Genomic DNA, 16,330 nt, shown 5'->3' on the forward strand with positions numbered 1-16,330 from the left:
AAATAATAAATGGAGTTTAAAAGGTGTGTTAACGCTTTCCCCAGATGCTGTGATTACTGTGGAAACACATTATCAATAAGGGCTGCTCACATCCAAGCACTTAAATAATCTGAACAAGCTCAAACTATTATTTTATGGCTAATAGTATTAGTTAAAGTAGATTTGGATAACTTGACTTTTTGCAAAGCAGTAAAGTCAGTAAGTCAAGATCTACACCAACCCCTAACAACTGGGAGTCAACAAAGCTCTGATGCTGGGGACAAGTAATTTTCCAAGTGGGCTGTTGGTATTTTCTTTCTCCCAAGAGCACCAGCCACTCTTCCTAATGCCAAGGACAAAACCTGTCTCTCTTACCATGCTCACTGTCATGTATTATTTCAAGTAGCTCCCTCAGGAGAGCAGGAGGACCTGCTGACTTGTAGCTTTATGCTGTCAGAACTGACATGATTTACTACCTGAACAATCACACACTCCTAATGTTTTGAAACGTAGTCTTTTGGTGTGCATAGAACAAAGACAATGACCAGGCAAAGTAATTTCTCAAAAGCAACACTGTAAAGCTGCACTAGGCAAGATTCAGTCTGGCTGCAGCTGTGCCCTAAATGTACAGTTTCAGATTTGATAATTAAAATTCTGTCTTGTGCAAATATTTCTACCTTTATGTTACTATGTTTTCATACACTTAGAGCGCAACAGAGGTGGGTCTACCTAAGAGTCGTGGGATTCCATATGGGGAAGTCTCTGAAACTTCCTGAGAAGTGTCCAAGAACACTTCTGCAGCAATGTTATTTGGCCTAACTAGTCCAACTGGATAGCAGAAAATCACATTTAACACGTCCAATAAAAAACATGCACAGACTGATAGATGTAACATTACCAGTATGCAAAAATTAAAATGAAACAAATTAAGAACTCCAAACATTAAATTCAGATTGTTTATTGTAAACAGAATAACTCTAGCACTCTGTCATACTGGCTGTGTCACATGCACCCAATTCCACATCAACTGCTTAAAATAGCACTTGCAAAAATTACAGTTATGTAATAATAATTTATGTTTTCTTACATAAACTAATTAACAAGCACTAAAATTGAATTACAGTGTATTCTAGGTAGTTCTTTATTGCTTGTAGACACTGCAGCTTTGGATCCATTAAAATGAACCCATTAGTATGCCTGAGTTTATCAAAATTTACTGCTATATCAAACTCAGAAACTGTAAAATGCTGGAGAACACTTAAAAGCAATTAAGAGTTGTTGGAAAACTACATGGGCTTCCACATCCAGTCACAGAACTTTGAAGGTATACATTTTTCCCTCTGGAAAACATGATCTGTGAGCTTGTGTTAGATACACTGCTATCCCAATTTATTTATATAATCTGTTAAAAGTTGATAGTATTTCCATGAATATATATATACTTTACACACAATAGGAGCCATTTCATTGTACTCACCATAAGAGTGGCATGTTTAAATACTAAATCCCAAAAAATATAGTTTTATAATATGTTGTCAAAACTTTTAATATATATAATACAAATACTTTTACTAAAGGAAAACTATAAACAAAAGTGAAATGCAAGAGGGCAAAAAGCTTCATGTGAAGAATCCATGAATAATATCAGCATAGACATCTTGTCTGGTTTTGTTTAGACTGCATTTAATTTTTTTTCCTCTTCATCAGGCTAAAAATGATGCTAGTGGCCTTCCTTGGCCACAGGTTACATCACAAACCCTCATCAAATTTATTAAAAAGATACTGAAACATGTACCATTAACCTTTAAAACAACTTTTAAATGCACCATATTTATTCAGTTAGATGAGACTCTCAAATAAACCCAACTTAAGGCCCTTGCCCTGTCAAGCATTCATTTAATTTGGCCTCAGAGCCTATGTAAGAACCAACATTGATTCAATCACAGAATAGCCCTATTGACTATACCAGGATTCTGATGTTTCACACAAATGCCAGTCACATCAGGGCATTACTTTCAGGCTCTTTTAGTAAGAAGCAAATTCTCACTAACACCTCTGATGAGCAGATTTTAATATCTTCAGTGCTTTACATATCCTCTCCTGTCTGAGTTAGTGCCATCTCTTATGTATTACAGAGGTAGAACTTAATGCTCCTTGCCTTTTCCTGTTTGGGTCCTGTCCCATGCACAAGACCACTCCGCTGAAGTCAGTAAAGTTGGTGAGAATGAGACACCTTATATTGTTTTATCATTTTACTACATTATGGAATATATATATATCTATATATATATAAACATTATCATCAGCATAGTTACTGATCCTTCTGAGTTCTGCACAGCCTTCTTCCCAGAAGCAGGAGCAAACCCTTTGTGATGTAACCTGAAGCACCGGCCATGCTGTAGCACTGCTACCTCAGCACTGCACAGTCCCAAACACCTTCCTGAAGGACAAGAAGGAGCCCACGTATCAAAACAATGATGCACCTGACTCATTAGAGAGCCCCTATTTGACATGCACCTGTTCTTGAGTAAAGAACTAGTGTGTGTTTAGTTATTTGCACTAAGGAGTGCTTTGCTGGACTGAGACCCAACAGAACCGGTGAGGCAAAACAGACTGAGTTCTCCATTAGCATTTATGCAACTGAAAACAAAAAATGACACCAAATAAAGTATTTGATATACCAAATGGACAGTTCACAGTAATGCTGTAAAACTGAACAGGATGTTGACAGTATCAAGAGACTGGGACAACATTTTTGGTGACAAAAATAAGACTCACTAATACAGTGTTTCCAGCATTTTACTAGTTTTAATATAAAATGTCCCCCAATTTGTATAGAAAGATTAAAATCATGCCCTTATCTTCAATTATTCTCATCAAGACAATTCCCTCACCTATTACTGTGTTGTCAAATTTCCTTTTATTCAGCCCCACTGGTCTTCATAAAACTTAAATAGAAAATATGTTGGTTACACTAAGGATCAATTAAAAAAGTATCATTCAACATGTCACTTCAAAAAAATGTGAAAGTCTCTATTTTTAAGAAAAATCGTTGACCCCATCCCAAAAAGGACTTACTTATCTCACCCCCTCCAATTCCCAATAAAATAATTATTGGGATACTAAATGGTGTTTTTCAGGAGTAACAAGCACATTTCAAGCAACTTTGTTTGCTCTGGAGGGTTATTTCATCAAAATGAAAATCTGAAGGGAATATGTTATTTTAAAAATATACTGCATCTACAAGTTTTTTATTATTATTGTTTCAGTTGATTTTGGTTTTTAACAGGTTGTCTGTAATATAAATGACACATGACCACAACTGATTTTTATATACTCTCTATCCCTAACACAGAGCTAATGTCAAATGAACCAAGAAGGAATTTGGGACTTTCATAATGAACAGAACCATTTATCCCAATGATCTTTAATAATTTTGTTCATCGCAAAGTCCCCTGAAACCATGTCAGCACTGATCATTTGCATTTCTTCATCCATTGGGGTTCTTCACAGTTTTGCAGCCATGAAATTGATATGTGGTTTCACCAGTGGGAAGAGCGGCAGACTGCGCTTGAATTCTGTCATATTTTCAATCACACTTGGCTGCAAAGAAGTGCATGCAAGAAAGTCTGCTCAGTATCTTCAATCAGAAAAGTGACAAATGCCTTGCTTTTCATTTTAACTGTTGCTACAGCTACATATAAATAAACCTGTCTTGCTCTTTTCTACAATATTAGTGATTCATACTTCATTATTACAGGAACCTCCAAAATGCAATGTTATTTCTTATGAAACAACCGGTTTCATATTTACATCACTTCAAACAGATATAATGCAGTAACTGCATTGCTAATAATGTCAGAATCTCCAATAAAAGCAGAGCTGACCTTTTAATTTTCATTCTACTTCAGAGCACCCCACCTGTCCTTTGAATATCAGAGTAAGATCATAAGCACAACAGCTATTCTATGTACTATTATTTTTACATGCAGTAACAAAGTAAGCTTCTTCTTTCTTTATAATGGCTAATATATCTCTGTACTGTTCATGCAGAAATTTCTACCCATTCTAAAGGCAGTTATTTCACCTGTAAGGTTTGATGAAGAACACAGACCTACCACACTGTGAAAAGTTAATCACCTGTTGAGACAAACACTGCCATCCTTCAAGAAAATTCTTGAAGGCCCAGTAAGGGCCCAGTGCTGTCCTATCTAATCACAGTGAAATCTGTAATACTTGTATGAATAGAATTTGCCAAATTGTTTTCTCCACAACTAAACACACTGACAGAACTGTACGTTAATATTTTAAGCTTTAAGATAATGACCAAGTAGTTGGTTTTGTTCTTACTTTGGGGTTGGTGGGTTACTTGGGGTTTTTTAAACCATTGTTGATGCATATGCATCTCTCTCTTGACACCTGATTTATCTGATCATACAGAATCAGTACTTTCCAACAACAGTCATCGGTATTTACTCCACACTGCAGATACCCAGTGCAGTTTACTACTACCAATAGCTTTCATTTCAGATAACTAAAAAGAACAGAGGCAAATGGACAAATTGATAAAAAGAAAAATCAGGAAAATCCCCATTGTTAGTGAGGACAAAAATGCATGTATAAAAGAGATAAAACATCAGCCCCATGACAGCAGGAATTTCCAAAGGTCTGTTTCTCCCTATAAACTCGTATTTAATGACACAAAACCTCTAGATTAAGAATGCAGACTAGGATTTTTTTGTGTTGTTTCTTTTTACCTGTGGTAGTGGTGGTGCTGGTGCCAGGTTCACATCATTTTGGCATGGAAATTCTCCAACAACAGGGCCTATTTAACATCAGCAAAATTAATTTGGGATCATGATTTAATTACTATCTTTTACATAACTGATGAACTGTTTTCTCTAATAAGACAGGTATCTAAATAAAACACTTCTCTTTAATCATTTAAAATTTTAAATATTTAAATTTTAAAATAACACTAAATAAGGTTTTATAAACATTTTACTTTTATATTCCACATCTGTCTTTAGAAATAGAGATACTAATCCATTATTTTATCTGAAAACATGAGCTGAGGCAGTGGCTTTTATTCATTTTACTTACACATAAAGAGAATGTAGAAATAAAAACTACTAACCTGTTGATCAATCAATACTTAAAATTGCTTCTTAAAATTGCTACGAGAACAGTAGCAAACACCAGTGGTACACACAAGAGCAATGCAAGAACAGCACATCATTTGATGAGGACACATCTACAGAAGTGTGGAGGTTTCTAAAGGTACCAAAAATCTGGACAGCAAACTCAAGTATTCCCTGCCTATCACCATGCACGTCCTACTCCAATTACCCCAAAACTTATTTTTGCATTTCTAGTATCTTTTTTTTTTTTTCCCCCATGGCATAAGCGAGGCCAAATGCCAGATTAAAAGATTTAGGACTGGGGAGCTGTTTTAGGACTTGTTATAATTTCTGTAAGTAATCACTTGTTAGGTTGTCTTGCAAGCTCACCCTTGTCTTGGGAAGATACCATTCCAAGCAAATAATACTAGATCTGGCAATACAGTTACTACAAATCAACAAGTCTTCTCTAGATATGAAAGGTTTAAGGAGTATTTCTATTTAGCAATTACCAGTCATGAAAACCAGAAAGGTGCTTTGAAGCAAGTCTTCCTTACTCAGCTGCAAAGCTGCAATTTCTACGCTACAACAAAAATCAATCCTTCTGAGGCAGAGGCGAGTTTCATGACATGCATGCAATATCTGCTTCTCTCTGTGCTGCAGACAAGCCTTTTGTATTTTTGACTTTGCAAACAAATGGATGCTGGAACTTAAGTCCAGTATAGAATGGTGAAAGATTTACAAATAAAACCTTAGAAGTTTTTCCTCTGTTTATTCATATTAACCAGAAAGACTTCTAGCCTTTTCCTTCTTGAATTCCAAAATGGAACAATACAGTTTAGAATGCACAACCAATCTATATTACTTCAAAATAAAACCTAAATAAAAGTTGACCTACTTATGTTTGAATAAAATGTTTGACATTCCCAGAGGTTTTGGGTTTTGTTTGTTTTCGCCTTTGAGGGTGCTTGAATACCATTGTGGACTTTCATTTGCTTGTCTGGCAAAAAAATGCTCACACTGCATTGATAACTGCAAATTCTAATTTTGGGTTGGTTGGGGGTTTTTTCCACTAGTCTATAGTAAGACTACTACAAAGCTTAATGTTTGTTTTAAAATATCTTGTTAAAAATGGAAGTGATATTTTAGGACACATTGTTTTATTATCAATGTACTTCAGAAGATTGATAAGCTGAAAAACTTGTCTAAAAAATCAACAAAAAATCTGAAGCACTTATGTGAAGCAAATCTAGAAAAAAAAACACCTTCTTCCTCTGAAAGGTGTATCATCTCCAAAGCTGAGTTTTTCTTACAGTGGATTTGTATGACATAACACAGCTATCTGTAACTATGACTTGCTGGACCAGGAATTGATTAAATATTATATTCAGCACAATACTTACAAGATTCCATTTCCCTTGCAAGGACATGTACTGATACCTTGTGTCTTCTGGGAGCATCTATTGCCAACAGCACCTACAGTAAAAAATAGCCAGTCCTTCAGGTGTAGAAAGTATTTTTTAGCCATTGTAAAATAGTAAAAAGGATGAGAGCATTTAAATTTTAATTTAAGCCTTAAAATGAGGGATGAATTTTGGAATGTGCCTTCAAATATTATTAAAAGTCATCTATACAGTATTCCTGAATTATTTCACAATCAAGTTAAGCAGCTCATGTCCTGCTTGGAACTCTGAAAAACCGTAAGTAATAGAAATTCAGCCATAAACTATCATAGTATCAGGAATGCAACCTAAAATTTCTGCAGAATTTTCAATCCCTAGCAGCCTTCTGGAAGCACACAATCATTAAATTCAGCTGGACTATCTCACCAATCCAGCCTGTTATTTCTGCTCTGGAATGCTGGATAATCATGTATTGAGCATTGGTGTAAACAAAATAGTATAGATTCCTACTAACGCAGAGAATGCATACTTGTTCAAGTTACCATTTATTAAACAACAAGTACTGAATTTCCTTTTACTAACTTTGTATTTGCTGCCTAACTTCACATATGCTATTGGACTATTAAAAGTAAAAGTAAACAACCCCCACTGCCCAAGAGAGGAAAAAAGAAGACAGACACACACATGCCATGCTTCTTCATGGGTAGAAATTTTTTCATCCAATAATACATTCTGAAGACATTAAGTTGATCTTACTTTCCAAAGAACTCCCTGAGCGACCAGCTGCTCCATAAGTAATAAAGCTCCATGAGCACTTAGCAATATAGGGAACAACCATCGTCTATTACACATCACAAAACAGAAAGAATGACACCCAATTTTTTTTTACACTGGTTGGGGTGACAGGGACAGGACAGGGACACATTTCGATCACTTATATTGGATATCCATTTGAGTTAAAAATGTACAATTACTGCATCATTATGCTGTTCCTTTACTCTGCCTAGCCATAGACCCTACTGATTTACAGTGAACAAAGTTTTAAAAATATCTGTTTCATTCACAGTTCATGCCCATTAAATAAGCTGAATCACTGACTGGTTGAAGAAAAAGATAAAAGAACAAATATGCAATTTTGGCCAGGCTTGGTCATAGAGCAGCACATTTTATATCCATAAAGAAAAGATAAATGAAACAAGAAGAGTCAGCAAGGAAAAACCACAACAAAAGCCTATCATTCTGTGCAATTTTTACAGTTGCTATTAAACTAAGTAATATTCAGGAAATAAAAGTTACCTGCACCCATTTTATCATCTACCTAAAACGGGTGTGAATATATCCCTTCAGAGCATGTACAATTAAGATTCAGTTGTACCTTCATCTCATTCTAAGTAACATTTTTAGCTGCATGAGTAACTTACCTTGTAGAACTGTATAATGTCATCCTTGGTCAGGGTCTTTAGATAAGCCACTTCAATGTTATCTGCACAACAATAGTACAAATTAGAGTAAGTCTGCAGATCACAGCTGGTTATTAGCACACTGCTTATACAAAGTATACTCCTTTCAAACTCAGATACTGTAATTGACTGCAAATTAAATGCTTTTCATTGTTATATTTCAAGTTAATACTTGCTTCACTAAAAGTGTCAGTAGAACCTTGGCAGAAAATTATACTTCAATAAGTCTATTTGATTTGACTTACTAAAAAATGCACATTTGAAGAATACTGATTGCACCCTGGGATATTCAGTAGATAGGCCTACTCTTGTATATTATCTTCAAATCAATTACACATTTCTAATGCAGATTGGTTATAGATGGCTTTTATTCAGAGTTATGAAACAGGATGGTAGGACACACTTTTACAGAAATGTTAAGGAATGGTGCCTACATACCCCTTAAGAAGTAGTCACGCCTATCTGGGGACAATGTGTTTCAGTTGCTACGTTCCTTCATATTAATTAAATTGTCATGGACTAATCACCTAATATCACTGCTGTTAAAGCAGAAAGGTTTCTTGTAGGCGTGCTTCCTTTTCTTAGGATTAGCAAGAAGATCAAGGAAGAAACACGTGCAAGAGAACAGGCAGTGTACAAGCCTGCAATGCAGACAGTAAATAATAGAATTTCCATAGGGATGAAATAAAAAACCAACAATCCAGCTTGGAAAACTAGGTACAATTTGGGAGAAAACAGTAAAAGTAGTAATATTAAAAATGTACAAACAAAAAAATCCTTCCACTACTTAAAGCTGGAATATGAATTTCTGATTTTGACAATTCTAGTCATATTAAAACCATTAATGACATAAAATTACTAGTGGGCAGAGGGGAATTAAAGATATAAAAGTCAAGGGAAATAATAAGTGGGTTTTAGATATGAAAAATAGGGCCACACTTAGCAGTAAGAAATTCCAGAGAGATAATATTGATCCAATTATGGAATAAACAGAACCACTTAAGGCAGAGAAAAATCAGACTATTTCATCACACAAATAAAAAGTACTTGAAGTGATAAGTTTCCATGCCACTTCTTACGCTCAGGCATGAAACCTCATAAATAGCTCTTATTCTCTCTAGACCAAGCTAGAAGACAAGTCAAAACTCTTCATTATTAAACAGCTCAGTGAGTCATCATGAAGCAAGACTGTATTTGCTATCATGGAAAGCCAATACATCGTACATAAAGCAGAAGAGAAGTCCCAGAATACAGAATGAGTTTTATGGAGGAAGCATATTATGCATGAAGACAGAAAATTACTAAGAGTCGAGACATGAAAATGTCAGAAAAAACTGATCTGTACCTAAACTTTTTTTTTTTTAATGTTAGAGTCTGTATTACTAATGTGTCTAACTGTATTAGTGACGTATCTCTAATTTTAAAAAATTTTGAAATGCATTCGAAAAGTATTTTAAAAAATGCAATTTAAATATTACGTAGGACCACACAGTAAATAACTGCCAGTCCATTTTCAGTAATAAAACTAGAAGCTGGATCTCATTTTGTCTCCTACGAACCTATAACCTTCAAAGCACCATAGATGAAAACCACGCAAAAAAATTAGTATTTCTTCAAATCCACTCTAAGCTGAGACAGACTGCACATTAGTTAAGATACCTGCTGTTGCCTCTGCTAGCACTTCCTCAAAACAACTGCACAATGCAAAGAGAAATAGGGTTCATATAAACGTGTTCACTGTCAGGAATGCCAGTGTGAATCTGACTGCATCTCAGGGAAAGAGACAGTAAATTATGTATAGGCTATGTAAAAGTTTAAGTTGTTCCCAAATGAATATGACACTCAACAGTCACAAATGCAGCCAAACTACAGCATTCAGTTCTAAAGGAATTACCATTTGTCTTACCTCTGTCAAAGTTATACTGCTGGGAAATGATTTCTCCCCAGTATTTAGCACATTCCGCAGACAGCTTCTTTGGTTTGTCTAGACGACGAATTGCTAAAGCTTGGATGTGTTTTTGGAAGGCCTCTTCTGTCATGTCTTCTATGCACTTCTCCATGGTTTTTAAGAACGCTTCAACTCTGCTCTCTAAATAGTGTGGCGGCTTTTCAGATTGGATAATAAATCGCAGTCCTTGGATGCCATTAGCCCGACGTGGGCCACTGAACACAATGTAACCTTGGCACAACAAGAACAGCCACAAATTAAAAGAAATCCTTTGTCGTAGCACTGAATTTGCCAAACGCGGCATGTTTGGCCAGAATGCAATACTATGCTAACTTAATTCTGTGTAATAAATAAAATAATGCAGGTTTTCAAAACGTGTGACTGAATTTTTTTAGAACATCTGTATTTCACTGAGGTCAATATCAGTTTAGGGAAGGAGCAAGGAGGAGATGAGGCACATTAAAATAAAACAAAAGCAATTCTGTCATCAGGATCAGGTTACCAGAAATGACGCTGTACTCTAGTGCTTCATTAGACTCAACATTAGAAACTTGTTATTTTTTCATAATGTCTAATCTGAATTCTCTTTGCTGCAATGTAAGACCACTACTTCCCATTTTATCAGTTAAGGGAAAAAGTATTATTCTCTTCGTTTTTGTGGCAGGATTTTCTAATCTGAACAACTAATCCTTTCTTCAGTCTTCCTCTACCCTTTTAATAACAAATCTATCACATTTCAGTCTTTTAAATGTTGTTTTGTCGTTTTTCTAGAGTTTCACAATGCTCATGTTAAAACTGGTAACAGTATTTCAGAGTTTTTATCTGAACAATTTAGGAATATTACTGGGAGTGCATCTTGAACACTTCCATTTATATATCCTAGCATTTTACACAGCAGCATGACACTGCTGATTTATGTCCTACTTCTGATCCACTGTAGCCTGCAGAGTTTTCTACAAAATTGCTACCTAGCCAGTTGCTTCCTGGCTTGTATCTGCGCCATTGGTTGTTCCTGCCAAACTGTTCCTAACAAATTGCATCTTATCTTCATTCAAGTCATGTTTCCAAAATGTCAAACTAATTTTAAATTCTAACTCTATCTTCCCACATACTTACAGCCTCTCCCAAATTAGTATTATCTGAAGATTCAGTGAGTATCCTCACTCTTCTATCATCTAGAATTTTGATGAATATACCATGAACACTGGATCACAGCAGAGCTCTGTAGAACACTTTTCCAAATGAACTTTTTTCTATTCTCCAGTCATGACCTTCCAAAGTCCTGTACCCAAATGTGTAATTCTTCCACCTAGGTACTTCAGTAAGTGTCTATCAGTTACCTTCTGTGAATTTAGAACTAGCTTGAAAATTTATTCCACTTTTTCCTGGAATTAGAATTAAACTGACTGATCTATAATTTCCCTGCTTTTTCTCTTTCTGTCTTTTTTTTTTAAGGAAACATGTAGCCTAAAGCTGAGTCTATCTTTCCAACACCTTAAGATGCACAAATTTTTCACTATAGGAGCTCTAATTCCAGGATTTCCTAATTTCATTCTTTGGAATAGAATGCAGAGTTCACCACACTTGGAACTTTTTAAAAGCTTCTAATTAAATCTGATTCATCTGTTATTTTCCTGTTCAAAGGTAAGACATGAACTTTGATCACCAGTGTTTATCCTTGAAGCCATCTGGCCACAGTGACATTTTAAGAGAAAACTAACTAAGCCATCCTGAATTTTCTGATGATTTGAACATTCTGATTTTAATTACTTGAACACCGATTTTTTTTCCATCATTGAGAACTTTTCTCCTCCATTTTCTCATACTGCTTTACCATTCATTAAAAGAATTCTTGTTACTACTTCTACTGTTTAGCAAACTTCTAATTCTTGAACTTCTTTCTCCCTAGGCTTTCTCAGAAATCTTACTAACAATTCCATGAAATTTAGTGGATTTTGATGGTATTTCTACTGTCTCCCCTCCTATGTCTCGTGAGCTCTTTTATTTATTTATCAATTACAAAGTGCTGGATTCATCCAGTTCTCCCTCAGTTTCCTCCTCTCTCTTTAGCTGTTACTTCCAACTTCTATACAAAATCTGCCAGAAGCACACTTCAAAAACCTGTTAAATAACCTGGGTTCTATCCTATTTTCGGCAGCTATATAGACAGTTGAAGTCCCTCTGATGAATATTGTATGGTTGGTTCTGCCAGTTGCTCATGAAAAGCCTAATCTTGCCTGACATCCCTGGCAGTTATCGCACTGAAATATTTGTCTGCTTCTCACCTTTGGAAAACCTTACTCCTCCTCACCAGTATTTCAATCATGTGAGCTGTCAGACAAAGTCTCTGTCTCTCCTCCTTACTCTGTTTGGAATTCATGCAGTTCAGATAACAATTATTTGTACTTACGGTGAACAAGTATAGTCTTAAAAAGCCTGAAATGTATTTAGGTTTTCACCAACATGGCCTATTACCATTATCCACACGGCAATATTTCTAAAATAGGGCTTATAATTTAACAGTTGGACTCAGTGATTTTAGATGTCTTTTCCAGCCTAAAGGATTCTGTGATCCTATGAATCATGAAGTGCACTTATAAGTAGGATCACAAGCAGGAAACATCATATTACTGATTCTTTAAGAAAATGTAGAAATTTAGGGAACTGATCCAATCTCCCTTTGGTAAATTCCAATATGAAGTTTTCTGTAGAATGATCACACTTTTTTGAGTTGGAGCTGATTTCAGATATTTCAGACATCTTAAAAATCATGCCTGCTTGTTCTTATTTTTAGACTCTGTGCACAGTAAAATTTCTTTGAGTCATCAGCAGTTAAGATGGTTTACATTTACCAAGTGCCCTTTAAATGGCATTCACCAAGCAGGGAGAGAACACCTCCTCAAGTCTCGTGCGAGCGCGTGACTGTGACAGCTCGTGTGCACACAGACACACTGAGAACTCACCCAACTGCTCCTGGGTGCGCAGGGTATTGAAGCACGGCTCCGAGATAATCTGACAGAAGAGCTCCAAAAACATATTCTCAGAAGTGCTCTGCATGTCTGTCTGGTAATATATTTCAATGCCACAGTTGTTATGAACTTCATTTCTCTGTTGATACACAAACCAACCTCCTAAAAGACAAAGTTAAAACATCGACGTTCATGAGAGTGTACATTCTTACTATCCACAATGAAAAAGATGATGGTCCAACGTCTGTGGAATGGAATTATAAAAAGTGGTTTAGGACTGTTAAACCAGAATTTCCACTAAGAGCATACCTTTCATGAGACAAGAAAAGAATGTATTATTTCACCATCAAAATGTTGCCACTTGGAAATATCAGCAAGTAAATTGAAACTGGCTGCTTCGCTTCAAGCAAATATTTTTGGAACTGTAGTGATATTCTGCATTGCCTCTACTGTGTAAACAGTTTCTAAAGACAATCTGCCAGAAATTATTATGAACTTTAAAAAAAATTCAGCATTTAATACCAACAACTTCTTTTGTACATGGTTGCTTCTACAGACTATCAACTATGGGTAATTTATCTTGTCTACATAGCTACATATGTCACCACTACTAGGAATAACTTGAACCTCCTCTCTTATGAAAAACTCTTTTTTCACCATGGAAGTAAAAGCATACAAGCACTACAAAAACAAAAGAATTGGCGTAAGACAAAAAAGTTATTTGTGTAAGAGCTTTTCATTTTTTCAGAGTCATTACACGCAATTCTTAATAGTCAATTAATACTCAGAAATGCTCAAAGAATGGTGTTAATTCAAATGTAAATACTATGTGTAGCGGAGAGTGGGACAGGGGTCTTATTTCCATAAATTGTAACAAGTGACTTAGAACTGAAGTGCAGAATCCTATGATCATGGAAGGGCTTTGGGTTGGCAGACACCAAAAGATCGTCTAAGTCATCCCAAGAAGTCCAATTTACACATACAAACTAAAAATGAAATCAAATTAATTGTCAAATATCCTAGAAAGGTCATGCATTAGTACATAATTTTATTAGTAAAATCACACCCTAACTACATTTCTGAATTTTATGTTTAAAATAACTTGAAGTAAGTTTGACTTCAAAACGCACTCCTAGCGACACAGTAAAACATACATTTTAAAATGCTGTTAGCTAGGAAAATCTCTAATGTGCCTTAAATATCATAAATAAATAATTTAACTTACTGTCAGGAAGCTGCACTTCTCTGTACCTCACTAGCTGACTGGGAAGGAGGGGTTTTGTATGAGCATGCTCAATGAGAGTGTCCTCAACCATCTGCGTAATTCCTAATGCAGCCTGGGAAAGAAAACGTAAGAGGATTTTTAATGATCATTAATTATTCCATATTTAACAGCAGTGTAAGACTTTCCAATTAATGATAGTGCTGTGAGAGAAAAAAAAATCAGAAATAGAAAGTAGAGATATTGTAAAAACAAAACACTTCTCTGTCATAACTGCATCATCATAGAAATCTAAAAAAATCTGGGCATTTGGATCTATTTCCTGAAGCAATTGACTTTCTTATAGAAACATGTAGAAATAAAGATGGAAGAAGGGACTATTTCTTATTTTTTCTGTCAGAAGAAAGAAAAATTATTTATAATTTTTTTAGCAAGTACTTTACAGACATTCTCGGCAAAAAAAAGTTTGTCGCTCCATGCTACATGAGTCTTCCAATCTTATTTTTTCCTTTCTTATGAGTTAATTTTCTCCTCCATACATTCAGCAGTCACTAGCACTGTCTGTAACAGCTCCTGCTAGTAAACTACCCCAGAGCTGTTCTAACACAAAATATTGTAAATAAGCCTTACAATAAAAGAATGCTAAAGCATATAAGAATTTCTACTGGTATACATATTCAAGTATTTCCCAAGATTTCATATTCAAATACAAACTCATACTATTTTAATGGAAGATAAAAACAAATGTTTTCTGAGTCCTACTCCCCTGAGAGCTGACACTTGGCTTTTTATGGTCTACCATTTCCTGTTTAGCTATGTACAATCCACTTAATTTGGAAGAATACTTGATTCTTCTTTCAGTTATTCTGAAAGCTTTCAACTGAAAAAAGCAAGATCTACAGCACATCATTCCTTCTGCAGCTTGATCACAGTAATGATATGCAACTTAGACTTCTAAATACTTAGATCCTAAGTTGTTTTTATTACATTTCCAAGAACAATATAGAGGCAGCACTTAGCCTAATAAAGCTAAAGTGGAAAAAAAGACACTCTCCTACTCCTATAAAGATAAAAAAAAGTATGAAGTTAAATTATGAAATCGCATTTGGCAAAACTGCTTCAAGATCTGCTAAGATTAAACTAGTGCTCCATTTTCATGCTGCTTTTAAATAAAAAATGTTTTATTGAGAAAGTATCAGACCAACCTGTTTTGTTATATTGCCATGGAGAAGAGCTTCGATGTGTAACCGTGACAACAGCTGTGCTATGAAGGCCTTGAGACGAGGAAGGGTGACATCTACAATAGATATTTAGACAGTTAAATCACTCAAATGCATTTTAAATTACGAAGGACCTAAGCCTAAGACATCCTAAGATACAGTGCATTTCTCAGACGAGGAGAAATTTGTCATTATGAAGAAGTGAATCTCTCCTTAAAAATGCAAGATTGGAATGCTTCCAGATCTAAACAGCAGTACTCATCATATAGCTTATTTCACTTAGAATTCACAGGCTGTCTTGACCCAGATTTAAAAAAAAAAAAAAAAAAAAAAAAAAAAAAAAAAAAAAAAAAGAAGAAGAAGAAGCTGCCTTTCCAATCATGCTGAACAAGCACTCATTCTCCAGAGAAAACACTTGCAATCATTCAGGTGGTGTTCCAAGGAAAGGCCTTAGTTACTTACTAAACAAGCAGCATGTAGTTTACAATGCTGAGGAAAGACCCTGTGCATTTATCATCCAGACTAAAACAAAGAACCTCAACTCAAATATAGTGCTTTGATATTAACTTTGGAACAAAGATACACAAGAAAAATATTTTGGCAATACATGCTAGAGGACACACACACAACATATACACACACATTCTACACAGCTTGTCCTTGCAAAGCAGTTTTCATACGTATATATGCAAAATATAGTTTAACATATAGAATCAATGGAGTAAGAGGAAGGATGGATGGATGAGGTGTTCATGGATATGTGTTCAGAATTGAACCCCTCAAATAAATATAAAAGCCAGATATTCTTCTTCAAAAGAATGTCAGTGTATTCTAAGAAAGTATCAGAAGACATTCTGCAAACTGTCCTAGGAACAGACTTTTAATATGACACAGTAAAATATAGGTAGGGAAAAGTTCTTCAGATATTACTACAAACATAGAATTACCACAGAATGGCTTGAGTTGAAAGGGACCTTAAAGATCATCATGTTCTGACACCCCTGCCATG

General features: G+C 35.3%; 1 protein-coding gene across 3 annotated transcripts in view; it reads right to left on the reverse strand.

Annotated features, from left to right (window-relative positions):
* Positions 1-921: 921 nt before the first annotated feature.
* Positions 922-16,330, reverse strand: part of IDE (insulin degrading enzyme) — a 53,760-nt gene continuing 38,351 nt past the window's right edge. For all 3 annotated transcript variants that reach the window (XM_066323816.1, XM_066323815.1, XM_066323814.1), the window contains exons 18-25: positions 15,307-15,398; positions 14,105-14,216; positions 12,874-13,041; positions 9,869-10,141; positions 7,924-7,985; positions 6,503-6,575; positions 4,737-4,804; positions 922-3,582 (exon numbers count right to left, since the gene is read on the reverse strand). In XM_066323816.1, coding sequence (XP_066179913.1) covers positions 3,487-3,582; positions 4,737-4,804; positions 6,503-6,575; positions 7,924-7,985; positions 9,869-10,141; positions 12,874-13,041; positions 14,105-14,216; positions 15,307-15,398 — 944 coding nt within the window. In that variant the 3' untranslated portion in view covers positions 922-3,486. The remainder of the gene's footprint in view (positions 3,583-4,736; positions 4,805-6,502; positions 6,576-7,923; positions 7,986-9,868; positions 10,142-12,873; positions 13,042-14,104; positions 14,217-15,306; positions 15,399-16,330) is intronic.

The sequence above is a fragment of the Sylvia atricapilla genome, chromosome 8 (genome assembly GCF_009819655.1).
Source record: "Sylvia atricapilla isolate bSylAtr1 chromosome 8, bSylAtr1.pri, whole genome shotgun sequence".
In the NCBI taxonomy this organism is placed as follows: Eukaryota; Metazoa; Chordata; class Aves; order Passeriformes; family Sylviidae; genus Sylvia; species Sylvia atricapilla.